This window comes from Neltuma alba, unplaced genomic scaffold, assembly GCF_004799145.2.
Source record: "Neltuma alba isolate B1F8T4 unplaced genomic scaffold, ASM479914v2 tig00012617_pilon, whole genome shotgun sequence".
NCBI classification, from domain to species: Eukaryota; Viridiplantae; Streptophyta; class Magnoliopsida; order Fabales; family Fabaceae; genus Neltuma; species Neltuma alba.
Genome location: NW_021637059.1, coordinates 177,892 through 195,597, shown reverse-complemented (window position 1 = coordinate 195,597; position 17,706 = coordinate 177,892). Strand labels below are relative to the sequence as shown.

General features: G+C 33.5%; 2 protein-coding genes across 3 annotated transcripts in view; both read right to left on the bottom strand.

The window, feature by feature from the left end:
• LOC114729250 (beta-amyrin synthase-like) overlaps positions 1-17,706 on the bottom strand; it is a 62,019-nt gene that overhangs the window by 30,099 nt on the left and 14,214 nt on the right. The gene's annotated exons all lie outside the window — the stretch shown is intronic.
• LOC114729255 (uncharacterized) lies at positions 1,532-2,035 on the bottom strand. The gene has a single exon (XM_028916246.1). It carries the CDS (start codon positions 2,012-2,014, stop codon positions 1,589-1,591), a length of 426 nt encoding a protein of 141 aa, XP_028772079.1. The 5' UTR covers positions 2,015-2,035; the 3' UTR covers positions 1,532-1,588.

Sequence of the window (17,706 nt, the reverse complement as noted above, 5' to 3'; positions counted from 1 at the left end):
AAAAAAAAATCTTTGGCCATTGGAGGTCACAAATCCGACCACTAGTGCTCAAGTGGCCAGTGTCAGAGGTCAAAGCTCTAGTGGCCAAAACTCCGATGATAATTAATATTTGTTTTTGAAAAACAAATAAAAGGTGGGTATTATTATATTTTAACCCTTAAATTTTAACTTCATTTTGGTTGAAAGGGAGTGAATAAAATTTTGAAATATTTTGAAGATTGACTGATATTAATTAGCTACAAAGGGAGTTTCTTGAAATTCTTCCTAGTTTTTTAATCATTTTTTCTGATAGAAAAAGGATACTCATATGAAAAATGGGTTTACATGCACTAAAAAGATAGAGTGAGAGAGGCATAAGGTACTACGCAAGCAAGCTTTTCCCCTTAACATTAAAATGGCTCCTTCATTGAAATAACAACGCCCAAACACCCCCCTACAAAAACAGCTTTTTTCCCTCTTGAAGTTAACTTGGTACAAGACCCCCCAGCTGGTATCAAATGCCTTTTTCTGGACCTGGCCTTCTAACATGATCCGGTATCTAAGCAACCAACCAGGTGAGGCTCAAGAAGTGAAAGTGCATTGTTTGACAGGTTACCTCAACTGCTCTTTTAACATTGCATCAAAACCACCCAAAAAAAAAAAGACAGAGAGAGAGAACTGCTTTTGTACAAAACAGCAACACTCCATTAAGTGAATTCTTTTCAGTCTACAAATTTGGTGAACGGTGTCGATTAGGGGAGAAGGACCGTAAAGGAAGTAGGGTCGTTCAGATAACTGCACCTCTCATTTCCAACATACCAAACAGAGCCTAGTATTAAAACATGTCATCATTTTGTCCCTAGTTGGGATAGTTGGGTACATTGCGTTGAAAACTTTCTCAAGCTACATAACATGAGGGGATTAATAAAATAAAATCTCATAGACAACTTTAGAATACTCAACCGGCGCTTCTTTTTTTTTTTTGTGTGGCCAAAACTCCACTGGCTTTTCACATCCTTAAAAGAAACTGATAAGCTAATGATAACACACACATTGTTGATGAATAAGGATATAGAATCCTCGGTCCATCTCTTAGATCAATTTTTTAAATAGATTTATTTTTTTTTATAAATAAGATTTTTTTTTTGTCTGAACATTTATTATATTATTATCTATTTTATTACTAGTTTAATATATTTAATATATTTTTTTTCTTTATTCATCTCACTATTATTCTCTCATATCTACATACCTATCTATTTATATATAGAGGTATATTTAAAAAAATTATATTTATTACATATTAATTACTTTTAATTAATTTTAACTGTTTTTTTAAATCACCTGATTAAAATGCGCATAATGCCGAGTATTATCCTTTTGTCAACGCCCATTCAACAATGGAAGTAACTGAAAATCTTATCCGAATAATGAAGCACAATTTTCATACTAGTTTCTACTTAAGAATAATGGAATCTGGAATTAGAACCTGAAAAAGAAAGCAGAGGCTTGGGGTGGGGTGGGGTGGGGTGGGGTGGGCTGGAGGGGGGGGGAACTACCTTAGTTCATTATTGACGAATACATTAAACATGTCTGGCGGGATGGAGAATCAAGAAGAAGAAGAATCGGTAACAGAGGCAACAGATTTCCAGATTTGATTAAGACTTCCAAGAATTTGAGGCATTACAGCTCCGATTCCATTAATAGCGGCGCCGGAAGCGATTCCCATGGCGAAGGTTTCGGCATATCCAGGCTTGGAGTCAAGCTTAAGGTCGAGGATGGTGAGGCCGCTGTTAAGAGCATCAATCTTTCGGGAAGAATCGGCCAATAGTCTGTCCTTTTTGCCGCGGCCGGAAGATATGACTCCGAAAAACGCCCTCTGGAGATCGTCAATGACCTTCGCGGTGGCGGCGTTGGAGTCGAGGCCTTGCGATTCGTAGTGAGCTATCAGCTCTTGTGGCGTCGGCGGCTTCTTCTTAGAAGGTGCTTTAGGTTTCGATGAGGCAGCATTTTTGGTTTTCTGCGGCTCCTCCATTTTCGCCTCTGGATTCGCCAAACCCTTATCGGAGTGGAACTGTTGAAGTTGAACTGAACTGAGAACCGTCATCATATTCGTCACTTGGCTCTATTTATCAGATTGGATTTTTTTCCCCCCCGGCCGGGTTGGATATTAAGATTCTGGTTTAATTATAATAAAATCAAAGTTAAAGTATATATTTATTCCTTTAATTTTATATAAGGTTTATTTTGATCCCTTAACTTTAAAACATATATTTTTAGTCTTTTAATCCCAAAATTATTAGTCTTAAATAATATTTTTTGTGACAGTTATGATTGTTTTGAATATTAAACTTAATATGTTAACATTTAGTAATTTTTTATTAGCACTCAAGAGCTTAATATTATTATTTTTTGTCAACAGTTTTAGGGTTAGACGACTAAAAGTTTACTTTTTAAATTTAAGATATCAAAATAAAACCTTATGTAAAGTTAAAAAAACTAAAATTATATTTTAGCCTTAAATTAAATTAAATGTCTTTGAATTTGGTGGTGACAAAGATGGTATCAATCAACCATAAACTATTATCAATCAATCAATTATCAACTATATTCTTAAAAGTTTGTAATATCTTATACGTTTAAAAATAGATGGAGTATGAGATTATAGGATCCAAATACATGTATTCAATTAATGAGATTTGAATAGCATCTTGATTGGAATTTGAATATGTTGAATTAAATGAGATTTCAACTGGAGCCTTAAATAAATAAATTAATAATTAATTTTGAATTTAAATAATATCTTAATTGGGATTGGAATATATTGAATTAAATAAGGAGCATCATAATTAAATAACATGTTAATCGGAGGCTTTAATGGAGAAATAATTAATTAATTTCTAAGTTTTATCTATTTTTTAAAATTCTATACCTCTAATTTAAATCCCATTTGAATAAATAAAAAACTATACTCTTATAAGAAGTGAATCTTAGGTCGATTTAAATAATATAATTTATTAGAATTTAAAATCTAATTAAACATGTTAATCAGTGCATCGCCAGGGAAAATATCTAGTTATATATATTAACACATAAAATAGAATATATAAAATAGTAGAACAATCATAATAATCATAATCATAATTTTTATTGTTTTGAAAATGATATGATTTTTATATAACCATCTTAGGTCAAATTTAAACATTATCAGCGCAATTGACAAATTATATCTCTGGTACTTAATATATGAGTTAGTTTGATTTTTAATTTGGTCATAAATATAAGAACCTGATTCATTTTGTCTCTCATATTTATTTATTTTTTAATATAGTTTTTGTAGTAGTTGTACGTATTAAATATTTAATATAATGATACTTAATTAGCAAGAATATTTTATGTAAGACAAAACCTATTTATTATAAATAACTAATTTAATTTATTTTTTTAATTTAGTCACATTAGTTAATTAATTTTTATCTTAACAACTAGAAGTGGTATTTTTTTTTTGGGCAAAGTGCGGGGCCTAAGCCCAATTCATTCAAGAAAAACTGGTCAGATTTAGGCAAGAAACGCCCATTGCATACATTTCTATGCGGAAGCCCTAACAAACCATCAGGCGGATGAGAAAGCAACTGGAAAGTGGAAACCAACATCTAAACCAAAGCTCCAATCGGCCAATCAGTCAACACAAAAATTCCCCTCCCCATGCGTTTGTTGGCCTCTTATATGTACGCTGCACTATTATCCATCAATCTATGCATATGCTTAAAGTGTTTATTCATTCCAATTCTTAACGGCAAAAAAAATAATTATTCATTCCAATTCTGCCTATATAATTTTTTATTTTAAAACTTAGGTTCAAGTATTCAACTTCTTAGATCTAGGCATATATAAATGATAGCTGGTGATAATATGTCATTAAATTAACAAAAAAAAAGAATATTTGAATGGTAAAACCATTTTTTTATTTGGGTTAATACAATTTTTTATGTCTAAAATTTGTCCTCATTTTGATTTTAGTCTCTTCAATTTTAAACTATATGTTTTGGTTTCTCAAATCTTTTTTTTTTTAATTTAAAACATTAGTTCCTATAATTCAATAAAAACTTGGATCATTTTGCCTCTTGAGAGACTAAAATCTATGTTTTGAAACTTAAGAGATCAAAACTAAAATGAAAGCAAACTTAAGGAACCAAAAATTATATTAACTCTTTTTATTTTTAATATTTTTCTTATCTTTTTTTTTTTATATACCAATAACATACTTCTACTTTTTGTCTGTAACGACGATATTCGGATCCCCTTTTTTATGGCTCCTAATTTCAAGCCCACTACTCTATGTGTTTATTGAAAAAAACTTTGGATGGACCGTTTACGTGATCCAATCGAAAAAAAAAGTGAGACGACACCATGCAGGGGCCGTTCACAAATCACAAGTGAAGAAAATTTTAAAAAATGACAAAAAAATACTTATTAAATTTTAAAAGAGTTAATATAATTTTTGATTCCTCAAATTTACTTATATTTTTTTTTTCCCTTAAATTTCAAATCATAAGTTTTAGTCCCTTAAGAGGCAAAATGGTCTAAGTATTTATTAAGTTATAAAGACCAATTTTTAAATAAAAAGAAACTTGAGGAATTAAAATTTATGATTTGAAACTTGATAGACCAAAATCAAAATGAAGACAAACCTAAGGGACAAAAAATTGTATTTAGTCGAATAAAAATATATAGGTGATTTTGACATGTCAAAATAATTATAAGAATAGTTGTCATTACCCATTTATTACTACCTCCGGTACTTAATATAGGAGCTCGTTTGACTTTTAATTTAGTCATAAATATAAGACTCTAATGTACTTGTCTCTCATATCTATCCATTTTTTCTCAAGGTAGTCCTTATAATAATGATAGTTCTAGCCAATACATTTGATTAACAAGGATATTTTAGAAAAAATATTTATTTATTACAAATAACTAATATAATTAATTTCTTTAATTTACTCAAATTAGTCAACTAACTTTTATATTAAGGACCAAAGGTAGTGTTTTGAAATTCAAAGGGTATTTTTTTGTCATTTTCTCAATAATTTTTGTCCACTTTTATAACTTTGATTTGGGGATTACACGTGTTGAAATGTTCATGAAAAATTAGTTGGATTATTCATGTATATTTCACATTGGTTAAATAGCTACCAACTTGTGTAGAAAAGCAAAAGGATAAATTTATCTTGTTAATGACCCAAATCATTAACAAGATATCATTGCTTACATTTTTAAATGCATCCCTACAAAAAAAAAATTTACTAAAACTCTATTCACTCCTATTCAAATAAAAACGTTTTAGTCGATTTTGGGTGTATGTTGAAGAATCCTTGTTAAAAGAGCTTTTCTAACCTACGTTATAAAAATTTTCTGCATTATTGATATAAGTACAAATTATTAAGATGACTATACACGAAATTCATATTAAACAGGCATAGAATTATAATTCATGAAGAAGTTACGTATGTGGTTTGGTCGAGTTGAAAGAGATTTAACTTATCTGAAGTAAAACAAATCTCTCGCTAGGAAGAACTTTACCATAGTTTTGGCAAGAAAACTATAGCTGTATAAGGGAGGGGAAACAATATTTAAGAATAACTTTTTCCATAAAATCTATTTTATTAAAAAAAATTTTACATAAAAATTATCCTATTTAAAATCTATTATTTTAAATCACTCTTCTCCAGAAATTAATCTAAACTCATATTAGTTACTTTAACAATCAATATAAAAAGTCAATAGCCTCACTCCTGTTTACGTAACTGCCCCCAGTCGGATTTTCTACATCACTCCCATACCACCACTGCCAATAATTAAGGTTATATTAGAAGTAACAAGGGGTTAGAGTTAAATCCAATCATGATTAATTAGGCTAATGATATGGCTAATTAGGAAAAAAATTGAACTCTTGATTATCATCATAATTTAATTTTAGAAGTGCGTGCTAGATCCAACATTTTCTATAATTATTCAAGTTTCATTAATTGAGTCAACCTGGCAGGTTTGTGTGGCAAAGGAAAGTTTTCCCCCACAAGAGTACGCCACCCCGATGCATTAATCAACCCATATCCACTTTGTAGTTTTCTTATTTAACTTTAGCGCATGGTTTTTGTGAGAGTAGATAGTACTTATATCATAAGAGAGAAGAATTTGAATTCTCTCTCTTGTCATTTGAGTTAGCCTAAAATATTCACACTTTTTAATACCTTTGATTATATAAAAGCTATCGCCCAAAAAAAAAAAAGATTATATAAGAGCTGGATAAATATAACATTAAAAAAAATAATTGAGTTGATTATTTGTAACAAATATATGTTAGTTTTTCTAAACTATAGTACTTAATTATATACATTAGAACTACTATTTGGTGAGAACCCTTAAATATGTATACAATTAATAGGGATACTTTTACGGAAAAATTAATTTGGAAAACAGAATGAATGGAGGTATCATATTTAGAACTAAATTAATCCAAACCTTCAATCAGCTCTAACATATTAAGGATCAGAAGGTAGTACCATTTAATTAAGTGATTTTCACTTTGACAATACACACATACGTGCATGCACACATGCGTGCACTTGTACATACGCACATGCACACGCAAGTACGCACATGCACACGCAAGCACATGCATTAGAGAAGAAGAGCAACAAAATTATCTTCACAGATCAGTCACAAGTTTCACAAAATTGAAGGAGAAAGTGACGTGCAAATTCCTATATAATCTATTTAGGCTTCAATCTATCCCCTTCAATTTGGCAATCTTCACCCATTTAAATTTCATAGAGTTTGACGCCGTATAGCATAACAGGGGCTGGAAGATTAAGTTTTGGAATCATCAAAAACATAACCTAACAACATATGCAACACTACAATCACTGATTTTTCTCTCTGCTTGCAGGTGAAAATGAGGAGGGAGAAGGTGTGATGGCAGAATATGAGGGTGAGGGGTGAGGAAAGTACCTGACAGATCTATGTTTTACACGCATTTTCATATCTTTTTGGTGGACTTTTATCATTATTATTGGTCCTTAATTACATTATTTGAATATAATTCATATTAGAGCATTTTACCTTGAATTAGTGCATAATAGGGGCAAAATTGTTATTATTGTGATTAATTGATCTTTAAAGACAATTAATGCTGCCTTATTTTTTAATTTTGATTGCATGTTTTTGGGAGAATTAAAAATAAAAAAGAAAAACAGAAAGAAAAAAGAAAAAATAATTAAAAAAGAAAAAAATTTTAAAAAGAGACCACAAGTAGTAAAATGGTGCATTTTACTACCTGCCCTAAATTCATAATCATCATCATCTTCAAAGGGGCAAACGAGAATGAAAGAGCAAAGAAGAGGCGAGAGAGAGAGATGAGAGGGCGGCGATGAGAAGGACCAGAGCTTGACGAAAACTACACCTCCTACCCTCTGTTTTCTTCACTCCCATCAATCTAAAGTATCATCTTCCATCTCTATTCAGATCCATCATCACTATCGACTTCGTCTTCTTCTTCTTCTCTTTGGTCTGGAGGTAGAGTGATCAGAGGCAGAGCAGTGATGGCGTGAACCTTCAATCAGACCGCCATTTCCCATTCTCTGTTGAATCTTCATCTTCCATCGGTCCAATCCCATCCAGCATCATCATTGTTCTCTCCAACCTTAGTTCAAGTCCATCCTTGTCACCATCTTTGGTACTTCTTTGATTTTCCCATTAGCTCCTTCACTGTTCTTCATGGCTGGACATGGTAGATTGCTAATGGCATCGTTTCTCATGGCAAACCGTGGCTAGGACTCTGTAATCTTCCAATTCAACAGTAATGGTAGGAGCTTGGTTCTTCATAGGGGAGTTTTAGCCACTTTAATTTCCTGCCCAATAATAGTTTAATAATTCCTAGGTCTTAGGATAGTTTCTCTGATTATTGGGAAATTTGTGTTGTTTAATCTAATTATGTTTGGAGATTATTGTGGCTAAATTACTACTTAGCATTTGACATTAGGCTGTTTATAGCTTTAATTTCAATTATAATGTTGTGGTTATGACATTGGCATTGCTTTGGAGTTAATATATTGTGATTTTCTAAGGTAGCTTGGAATCTTGGATCATATTGTCTCTTGCTAGCTTTAATTCTGTTGTTTTGGATTTAAGAGTTATAATAAAACATTGGTTTTTTAGCATCCTTAATTCTATTTTACTATTCTGGTTGCAGTTAGTTAGTTTGTTGAGCCTTTCTAGCTTTCATTTTTATCAGTTTTTGCATTTTTTGAGGTAGTTTGCATTTTTTGGGGGCTTTTCACAGCATTTCTTTCATTTGCATAGAAAATTCTTTAAAAATACAACCAAATATCTTGATTTTCCTTTGTTTCGCATATAGATATAGATGCTTGCGTGTCATTGTATCATAGCGTTGGATGTTCTCTTTGTTGTGTAAGGGTACTATTTCTCAGGTTTGAGCTGTTGAAATTTTTGAAAGTACTACCCAAAAAATTTTGATTTCCAATTCCAATGTTTAGACCACTTTTTGAATTTTTCTTTCTTTTCTATAAATTTTTTTTTCAGATTTTTCTAGATTTGAGTTTGTTTAATTGTAGTGTCCTAGTTGCATTTTAGTTCATTCATTTGTATTTTAGTTAGTATTGCATAGTTTTAGCATTTGACATCATATAATTGCATTGAAAACTCAAACAAAGAAGCATATAGGTTCTTTCATTCACTGCATATTTCATTTTCATTTACCTCTTGTATTTTCTTGGATTTATCTTGATTGGTTTTAAACATACTCGTGCATATTGCTAGAAGCTTTGACACTCATTTCATGCATAGGTTTTGGGCTTGAAAAATTTTGAGTGCATAGGCACAATTTTGAACTTGAAGGTTGGACATGTGTTTTCAATGGTTTTAAGTATAAAATTGTTTATAGTGGAATTGCAAGAAGCTTTTGAAAACCATTGTTAAAGTGCTACGCTACAAAGCTTGCTTAAGATTTTGCTTGTGCATATCCCCACATTCCTTCATACACTATTGAGTGTATAAACATCCATATTATACATACATCATACTCATACATTCTCATACACATACACTTGCACTCATTCCATTCATCTGTTTTTGCTTGAATCTTGTTGTGCAAGTCAATTTTGCACTTTGTTTCTGATTGATTGATTGTTTATGCCAAGAAGGAATAGGTCTAAAACCTTAGTTCGTTCCAATCCTAGGCTTCAAAGTTCCTTAAGAGAAGTCAGACAAGACCACAGAGTAGAAAGGATTAGTGAGGTTATAATTGAAGAGGAAAATCTTTCACATGAGTCTAACTTGTCCTCTAGTGAATTTAGTGCGTCTAGTGATCCTAAGGTTGAACTAAACAATTCAAGTGGTCTAGATTTGGTGATTGACTTAGGTGACATAATAGAAACTGTTAAGAATCCTAATGGTAACAACAATCCAATGGTGGTTATGGTAGAGGGGGCAATGGACATAATAGAAAACATGATATAGTAGATAAGAATAATGGAGGTAACCCTAGAAGAACCATTAGGGAAGCCACAACTTTTGCTACAAATTATGATCCTTTTAATGTTGCATGCCTTAATGTTAATGTCAATTTTGAAATTAAAGGTCCACTACTTAATTCTTTGCCTAAATTCTATGGTTTGACAGGTGAGACCCATACAACCATCTAAAATCTCTCTCTATGGTATGCTTTAGCATGAAGCTAGTAGAAGCTAGTTTGGATAAGGTTCTGTGAAAGGCATTCCATTTGTCTCTAGAGGGCAAGGCACGAGAATGGTATATGAGCTTGTCTAAGATGCCTATTATAACTGGAACAACCTCATAAAAGCATTCTTGGAGAAGTATTTTCCCGCTTTCTGGACTTCCACATTGAGAAAAGAGATCTACTCTACAAAGCAAGACCATGATGAGTCACTTTATGACTACTAGAACCATTTTCAAGACTTGCTTTCTAAATGTCCACACCATTAGATTTTAGATGAATAGTTAGTCTGATACTTTTACGATGGACTCAAGACTCAAGACAAGGGGATCTTGGATGCTGCTTCTAGGGGTTCTCTCATTGATTTAACTACTGAGGAGGCATGGGACCTTATTAAGAAAATGGCCTTGAATCATCAACAGTATAGCATCAGGAAGACTAAAAGTGTTAATGCAATACGTACTAACCTTTCTTCAGTCCACATTCCTTAATTGGACACATTCACCTCTCAAATTCCTACTTTGACTATACAGTTGAATAAGCTTGCATCTCATACTCCCTCTATTGACACTCGGAATCCAAATTCCATAGAGATGGCTGCACCTAGCTGTGAGCACTGTAATTTTGTTATGCACATCTCTACTGCTTGCCCTCATAAATATGAGAAAGTTTCTGCCATGTATCAAGGAAGGGCCAATCAATCTAAATAATGGAAGCCATACTTAAATACATATAATGAAGGGTGAAAAGCTAATCTAAATTTTTTATCAGAAGGAGGTGATAATAGGCAAGTTCAAGAAAGGTTTCAAGGGAATATGGTTAACCAAGAGCAATCCTCTAGAGCCATGTCTACCCCACAGCAACCGCAATCTAAGATTGATGAGCAGTTCTCTTAGATACTTAAGGGCATTGAGGCAATGACTGATCATATATCTAAGTCTGAAGCTATATTTGAAGCTAGATTTGTAGCCCTAGAGAGTAGGATAAAGCAATGGCAAACTAGAACCTCTAATTTGAATTCTTACATCACTAAGTTATCAAATGGTATAAGTAAACAACAAGCTAAGGCTAATGGTTCAATGCCTTTTAATATGGTGATAAATCCTAAATCTTTGAATGCAATCACATTGAGAAGTGGTAAGGAAATTGGTGCTAAGAAAGTGCAGTTCAAAGATGATGACAAGGATGAAGAACCTATTAATAAAGAGAGAGAAGTTGAGTCTCCTCCTTCTAAAACCACCTAAGATATTCCCAAGGCTACCCAAGAGACCTCTATTTAATCTGAAAGTGTTAAGGAGAAGAGGCTCTTGGAGCAAACCCTTAAGCAATCATTGGCTCAAGAGAAAGGGGAGTTTGAAGTTGCTAAGCAAGGGCTAATGGAGAAAGGATCACCTTCTAACTCCAAAGGTGATGACATAAACATTCATGACTTGCCTTTTTCTCATTCCTATCTCATGAGTAAGAAAGTTATTGAAAAGAGAGATAATGATGAGCTTTTTGAGATGTTTAGCAAACTTGAGGTTAATGTTCCATTACTTGATTTGATTAAGAAAATGTCCAAGTGTGCTAAGTTTTTGAAAGACCTATATACAAATAAGAGAAAATATAGGCATAGTGAGAGAATCTAACCGGGGTCTAGTGTTAGTGCTATCTTCAAGTTACAGTTACCTATTAAGTGTAAAAACCCAGGTTCCTACACTATTCCTTGTACCATAGGCAAAACAAACATTTTACATGTCTTATTGGACCTAAGTGTGGTCATAAATGTTATGCTTACCTCTATTTATGAGAGTTTGGGTATTAGCGCCTTAAAAGACACCAATGTTGTGCTAGGTCTAGCTAATAAGACTGTGAGACACCCTAAGCGCTTTCTTGAGGATGTTCTTATGCAAGTGAAGGGTCTTGTGTTTTCAGCTGACTTTTATGTGCTAAATATGATTGATAAGATTAAAGTCGATAGCACTTTGATTATAGGAAGACCTTCCCTCAGAATAGCCCAAACCATAATTAATGTGAAAGATGAGGTTATTACCATGGGCTTTGGGGACCAACAGATTACCTTCAACATTTATGATGCTATGAGTCAAGGTTGTGCAGATTGCTTTTACTTGGTGTTAATTTGATTGATTGTGTTGTTAATGATGTAGATGATTTGCATGAATCTAAGACGCATGAACATGACTAGTATGATGAGATTGTTAAGCATGATAATGCATTCACTTGTTTATGTACCCCTCATTCTTCTTCTTTTTACTCGTGTTATGGTGATGTGGTATGTGTTAACTGTTTAGAAGTTGATCACCTCCTTTCCATCTCTCATGATTTTGATGCATTATCTTGTCTTAACCTTGATCCTGCTTTGAACGTTACACTTGACGATAGCCTTGAGAAAGACAAGTTTGTTGATTTTGCAAGTACTAATGATAAAGGAGTTGTCATGCAAGCTATACCAGTAGCTTCTCTTTTAAGTTATGCTAGAACATTAGAAAAGGCTAGCAACAAGCTTACTACTGACTTAGTCACTTCCAATCCCACTCTTCCTTGTAATTTACTTAATGTTTCTGCTGATACGATTGATATTGATCCTCTTTTTTGTAGGTTATCTAAGAGTGGCACTGAGTTGGGAAGTAGAGGACATACACATCATGCTAAGCTTATATCTCCTTCCCCAAGCCACATGGACATACCACTTGAATTAAATGCACTTGATATAAAGGAATTGGTTTTTTGTTGTGCAACCTCCTGATTTAGAACTGAAACCCCTTCCACCTAACTTGAAATATGTCTTTTTTGCTGTGGAATCTAAGTTGCCTGTTATTGTTTCTAGTTCTTTGAGTAGTTTTGAAGAAGAGAGACTGATTTCTATGCTGAAGAGTCATAAAACTTGCAACCTCAGTTTGCACACACATGATCCTTTTGAATGAAGGGTCCAAGCAAGTTAGACAACCATAGAGGAGATTAAATCCTCTTATTCTAGATGTGATTAAGAAGGAAGTCTTTAAGCTGTTGAGTGTTGGGATCATCTATCCTATATCAGATAGTGAGTGGGTAAGTCCGATACAAGTAATACCAAAGAAGAGCGGTATCATAGTAGTAAGAAATGATAATGATAAACTGATTCCAACCAGAGTTCAAAATGCTTGGAGAGTGTGTGTAGATTATACAAAGTTGAATGATGTCACAAGAAAGGACCAATTTCCATTACCTTGTATAGATCAAATGTTGAAAAGAATTTCAAGAAAGTCTCACTATTGTTTTCTGGATGGTTTTTCTGGTTATTTTCAAATACCTATTGCTCCTAAAGATTAGGATAAGACTAGTTTTACATGCCCTTTTAGTACCTTTCCTTATCAAAGGATACCATTTGGGTTGTGTAATGCTCCAAGCACCTTTCAAACGTGTATGATGGCGATATTTAGTGATCTTCTGGACCAGAACATGGAAGTTTTTATAGATGACTTCACTATTTATGGTATGAGTTTTAATAAGTGCTTAGATAGCCTAGAGCAAGCTCTTGAGAGGTGTATAGATAAGAAATTGGTTTTGAACTTTGAAAAGACTCATTTCATGGTTGACAAAGGGATAGTCCTAGGTTACCTCATCTTCTAAAAGGGAATCGAGGTTGATAGAGCCAAAATTAAAGTTACCTTATCCCTTCCTTATCCCACTTATTTAAAAGACTTGAGGTCTTTCTTAGGGCATGCAATTAGTGCTTTATTAAGGACTATAGTAAAGTTGCCTTGCCTCTTTTTATCTTGTTAGAAAAGGATGTTGAATTTAAATTTGATGCCAAGTGTAAACATGCTTTTGACACTTTGAAATCTTTGCTTGTTTCACCTCCTATTCTCACCATACCTAACTGGAATTTACATTTTGAATTATCTTGTGATGATTCTAACTTTGCAGTAGGTGCCATGCTTGGATAGAAGAAGGAGAAATAGTCTAGAGTCATAGCATATACCTCCAAGATGCTTGATTCCACTCAAGTCAATTATACCACTACAGAGAAGGAACTGTTTGCTATTGTTTTTCGTGTTAGATAAGTTTAGATAATATCTGATAAACTCTCAAGTTATTGTTTTTACAGATCATGTAGTGGTTTGGTACCTATTTAAGAAGCCTTATTCTAAACCTAGACTGCTGAGATGGGCTTTGCTATTTCAGAAGTTTGATATCGAGATCAGAGATAGAGCCGAAGTAGAGAATGATGTAGCTGACCACCTTAGTCGATTACCTGAAGGCATGTAGGGAGTTGATTCCTCTAATCTTGTTATTGATTCCTTTCTTGATTTTGCACTTTTTACCTTGGTTGTTTAGGAGCCTTGGTACTCTAATGTAGTTAATTATCTTATCACTATCCTTGTGCCTCCTTCAATGTCTAAATTTTTGGTTGATAGGCTGAAGAGGGAGGAAAAATGCTATATCTAGGATGCTCCAATCTTATGGAAGCAATACAATGACTAGATCATCAAATGCTATATTCTAAATAATGAGATCCACTTTATCCTTACCTTTTCACATTTTTTATCTTAAGGGGCATTTTAGTACTAATAGGACTATTAGAAGGGTTTTAGAGTGTGATTTTTACTGCCTTTTCTATTTAAAGATGCTTATTCTTTTTGCAAGTCTTGTGATAAGTATCAGAGATTTAGGAGTTTGGGTAGGAAGCATGAGCTACCTCTAAGACCTATGTATTTTTGTTAAATCTTTGATGTGTGGGGCATAAACTTTATGGGTCCTTTCCCTTCATCTTTTGGGTTTCCATACATATTACTTGCAGTAGATTATGTGTCTCGATAGGTAGAGGTAGTGCCAACTAGGAAAGATGATGCTTTTATAGTTGTGAAGTTTTTACATTCTCATATCTTTTGCAGGTATGGCATTCCAAAAGCAATCATTAGTGACTAAGGAGCACACTTCTGCATCAGAACCCTTAAGTCTCGATTGGCTAAATATGGAGTCAATCACAAGCTTGCCACCCCTTATCACCCTCAAACAAATGGGGTTAGTTGAAGTCTCTAACTGGGAAGTGAAGCGAATACTTGAGAAGATCATGAAACCATCCTGTAAGGATTAGAGTGAAAGGCTTCAGGAAGCTCTCTGGGCTTACAGGATTTCCTGTAAGACCCCTATAAGCATGTCTCCCTTCCAGTTGCTTTATGGCAAGGTTTTCCATCTACCTATAGAGATTGGGCACCAGTCTTATTGGGCAATCAAGGCATATGATGCAGATCTTGAATCTTCACTTAACAATCGAAAGATGCAACTCCAAGAACTTGAATAAATAAGACTTGAGTCCTATGACAATACCAGAATCTACAAAGACAAGCTGAAAATGATTTATGACAAACAAATTCTGAGGAAGCAGTTTCATGAAGGTGACAAGGTTCTAAAGTTTAAAGCCTGGTTGAAGCTGATCCTTGGGAAGTTTTTCACCAAGTGGAAAGGTCCGTTTAGAGTTACTAAAGTATACTCCTTTGGCACGGTAAAGCTCATAGATGAGGAGATTGATGTAACTTCACAAGTCAATGGCCATCTGCTGAACACTATCACGAGGAGCAAAGACCTGATCACACGGTTGTTCCCTTCCACCCTACTCTTTTACTTTCTATTGTATTGCTAGTGATATTTGTTTGCTGAGATATTTAGGAGTAAGTGTGGGGGAGGGAACTTCTCCAATAGTTGTAGTTGTAGCTGTTTATTTTTGTTTAGTAGTTATTTGTTTTGTTTGCTCTTGCTATCTCTTTTGATCACTTGATTTACACTTGTCCATTTTCATTTCATGTTATCTTATCCTATCTCTCCCTTCTCTCCTCTTTGCGATAGTGATGTGTTGTGCTTCAATTTCAAATCAAACCTCACAACTTCCACTTCACCTGATAGTTTAGGTTAAGATAATGTTGTTTTTCTTACATTGACGAAAATGTATTGACTAAGTGTGGGGGAGGGATCGTTGTTGAGTTGAGCTGAAATTCAAAAAAAAAATTGCCTTTGGATTTGCTCCTATTTCCTATGCATTGCTGCTATAATTGCTCTCTTCTTTTTCTTATTGATTGATTTCTTGATTGCATCATATGATTTGAGAGTTATTCTTGTTTGGAAATTTTGCTTTTGGTTTCTATGTCATCCTATTTTTACTCGCCTTAGTGTTTTGCACTGCTGTATGGGCAATTTGCTGTTTTTTCTGTTACTGACATGACTTTTGTAATCCTTGGGCATCTCTTTTAAAATCCTTTTGCACAATGTTTGTGAATGTTGCACAGTTGAGTTTGATTGCATTAGATTTGAGTGATTCTTGTTCTTAGTTGGTTAGCATAACAGAATGTCTTTGGTGCAGTGTTATTGACCTTGTTTCATAGTATGACCCTTACAGAGGAAACATCTTGGAGGCCTTGGTGGAAGGATTTTTGAGTGGTATATTCTTTCTCATCCTGTGTGATTTTCAACTAGTTTTGGTTAACCTCTAGAACTTTTCTAGATTCTTTTTCAAAGCTACATTAATACCTAGATTGTGAGGATGATAGGGGCATTCATTTCTAAACCTTTTACCCAAACACAAGCTACTTTATTTAACCTTTGTTTTCCCTTCTGAGCCTTCACTTTCATTCCATTCATTGCTTTGCATGAGTTACATTTAGTTTTTCATCTTGAAAAGTACATCATTAATCTCTATATCTTTGCCTTCTTGGGTTTGGACACCAATATATATATATATATACACAAGAACACGAAAGAAGAAAAAGAAATGGAAAAAGGCAATAAAGAGAAGAAAATGTATAGAAAAATCCAAAGAAAGAAAGTCATAAAAAAAGAAAATAAGTTGGAACAAAAGAATAAAATTTGAAATAAGGCATTCTATGGTGGTTTGAAGAACAAGGATTTCTATTTTAAAAGTTTAAAATCTGCACATTGGTGTTGTTTCATGATTGTACTTTAGCTCACTTTGAGTTGATACTTTACTAGTCATGTATTTCACTCGTTAGTTCATTTCATTCATTTGGCCTCGCTTTCTAACATTACAACCCTTCAAGTCCTCTTGATCACGAGTCTAGGGCATGTTAGTGGTAGAGAAATTAGAATCTCCACAAGCTTATGGTAGGTGGTAATCTAGTCCACAAGCTTATGGTAGGTGGTAATCTAGGGATTGAGTGAAATTTTTCCTATTTGAGAGATGAGTGAAACACTTGTACCCTATATGAGCTCTATTATGTTTCTATTCCTTTATCTTGCTATATTTCTTGTGTTAGTTTCTTTGCACTGAAGTATTCTATGATTGTTGATTGATTAAGAATAAAGGTTGCTTGAGTTAATTAGACATTTATGGTTAGACAATTTTATGTTTGCTTACATTGAATCTCTTTGTTGGATTCTTCTTTACTGATATTTTGCCCAGGAGTACAAAAGGCTAAATGTGTGGGAGTTGACAAACCTATGTTTTACATGCATTTTCATATCTTTTTGGTGGGCTTTTGTCATTATTATTGGTCCTTAATTGCATTATTTGAATATAATTCATATTACAGTGCTTTACCTTGAATTAGTGCATAATAGGGGTAAAATTATCATAATTGTGATTAATTGATCTTTAAAGACAATTAATGCTACCTTATTTTTGAATTTTGAGTGCAAGTTTTTTTTGGAGAATTAAAAATAAAAAAGAGAAAGAGAAAGAGAATAAACAAAGACAAATAATAATAAAAAAGGACCATAAGTGATAAAATAGTGCGTTTTACTACCTGCCCTAAATTCATAATCATCGTCATCTTTAAAGGGGAGGATGAGAACGAAAGAGCAGAGAGAAGGCAAGAGAGAGAGACCAGAGGGCCACAGCAAGAAGGACCAAAGCTTGATGGAAACTACACCTCTAACCCTCTATTTTCTTTAATCCCATCAATCCAAAGCATCATCTTTGATCTCCATTCAAATCCATCATCACCATTGACTTCATCTTCTTCTTCTCTTCGGTCTGGAGG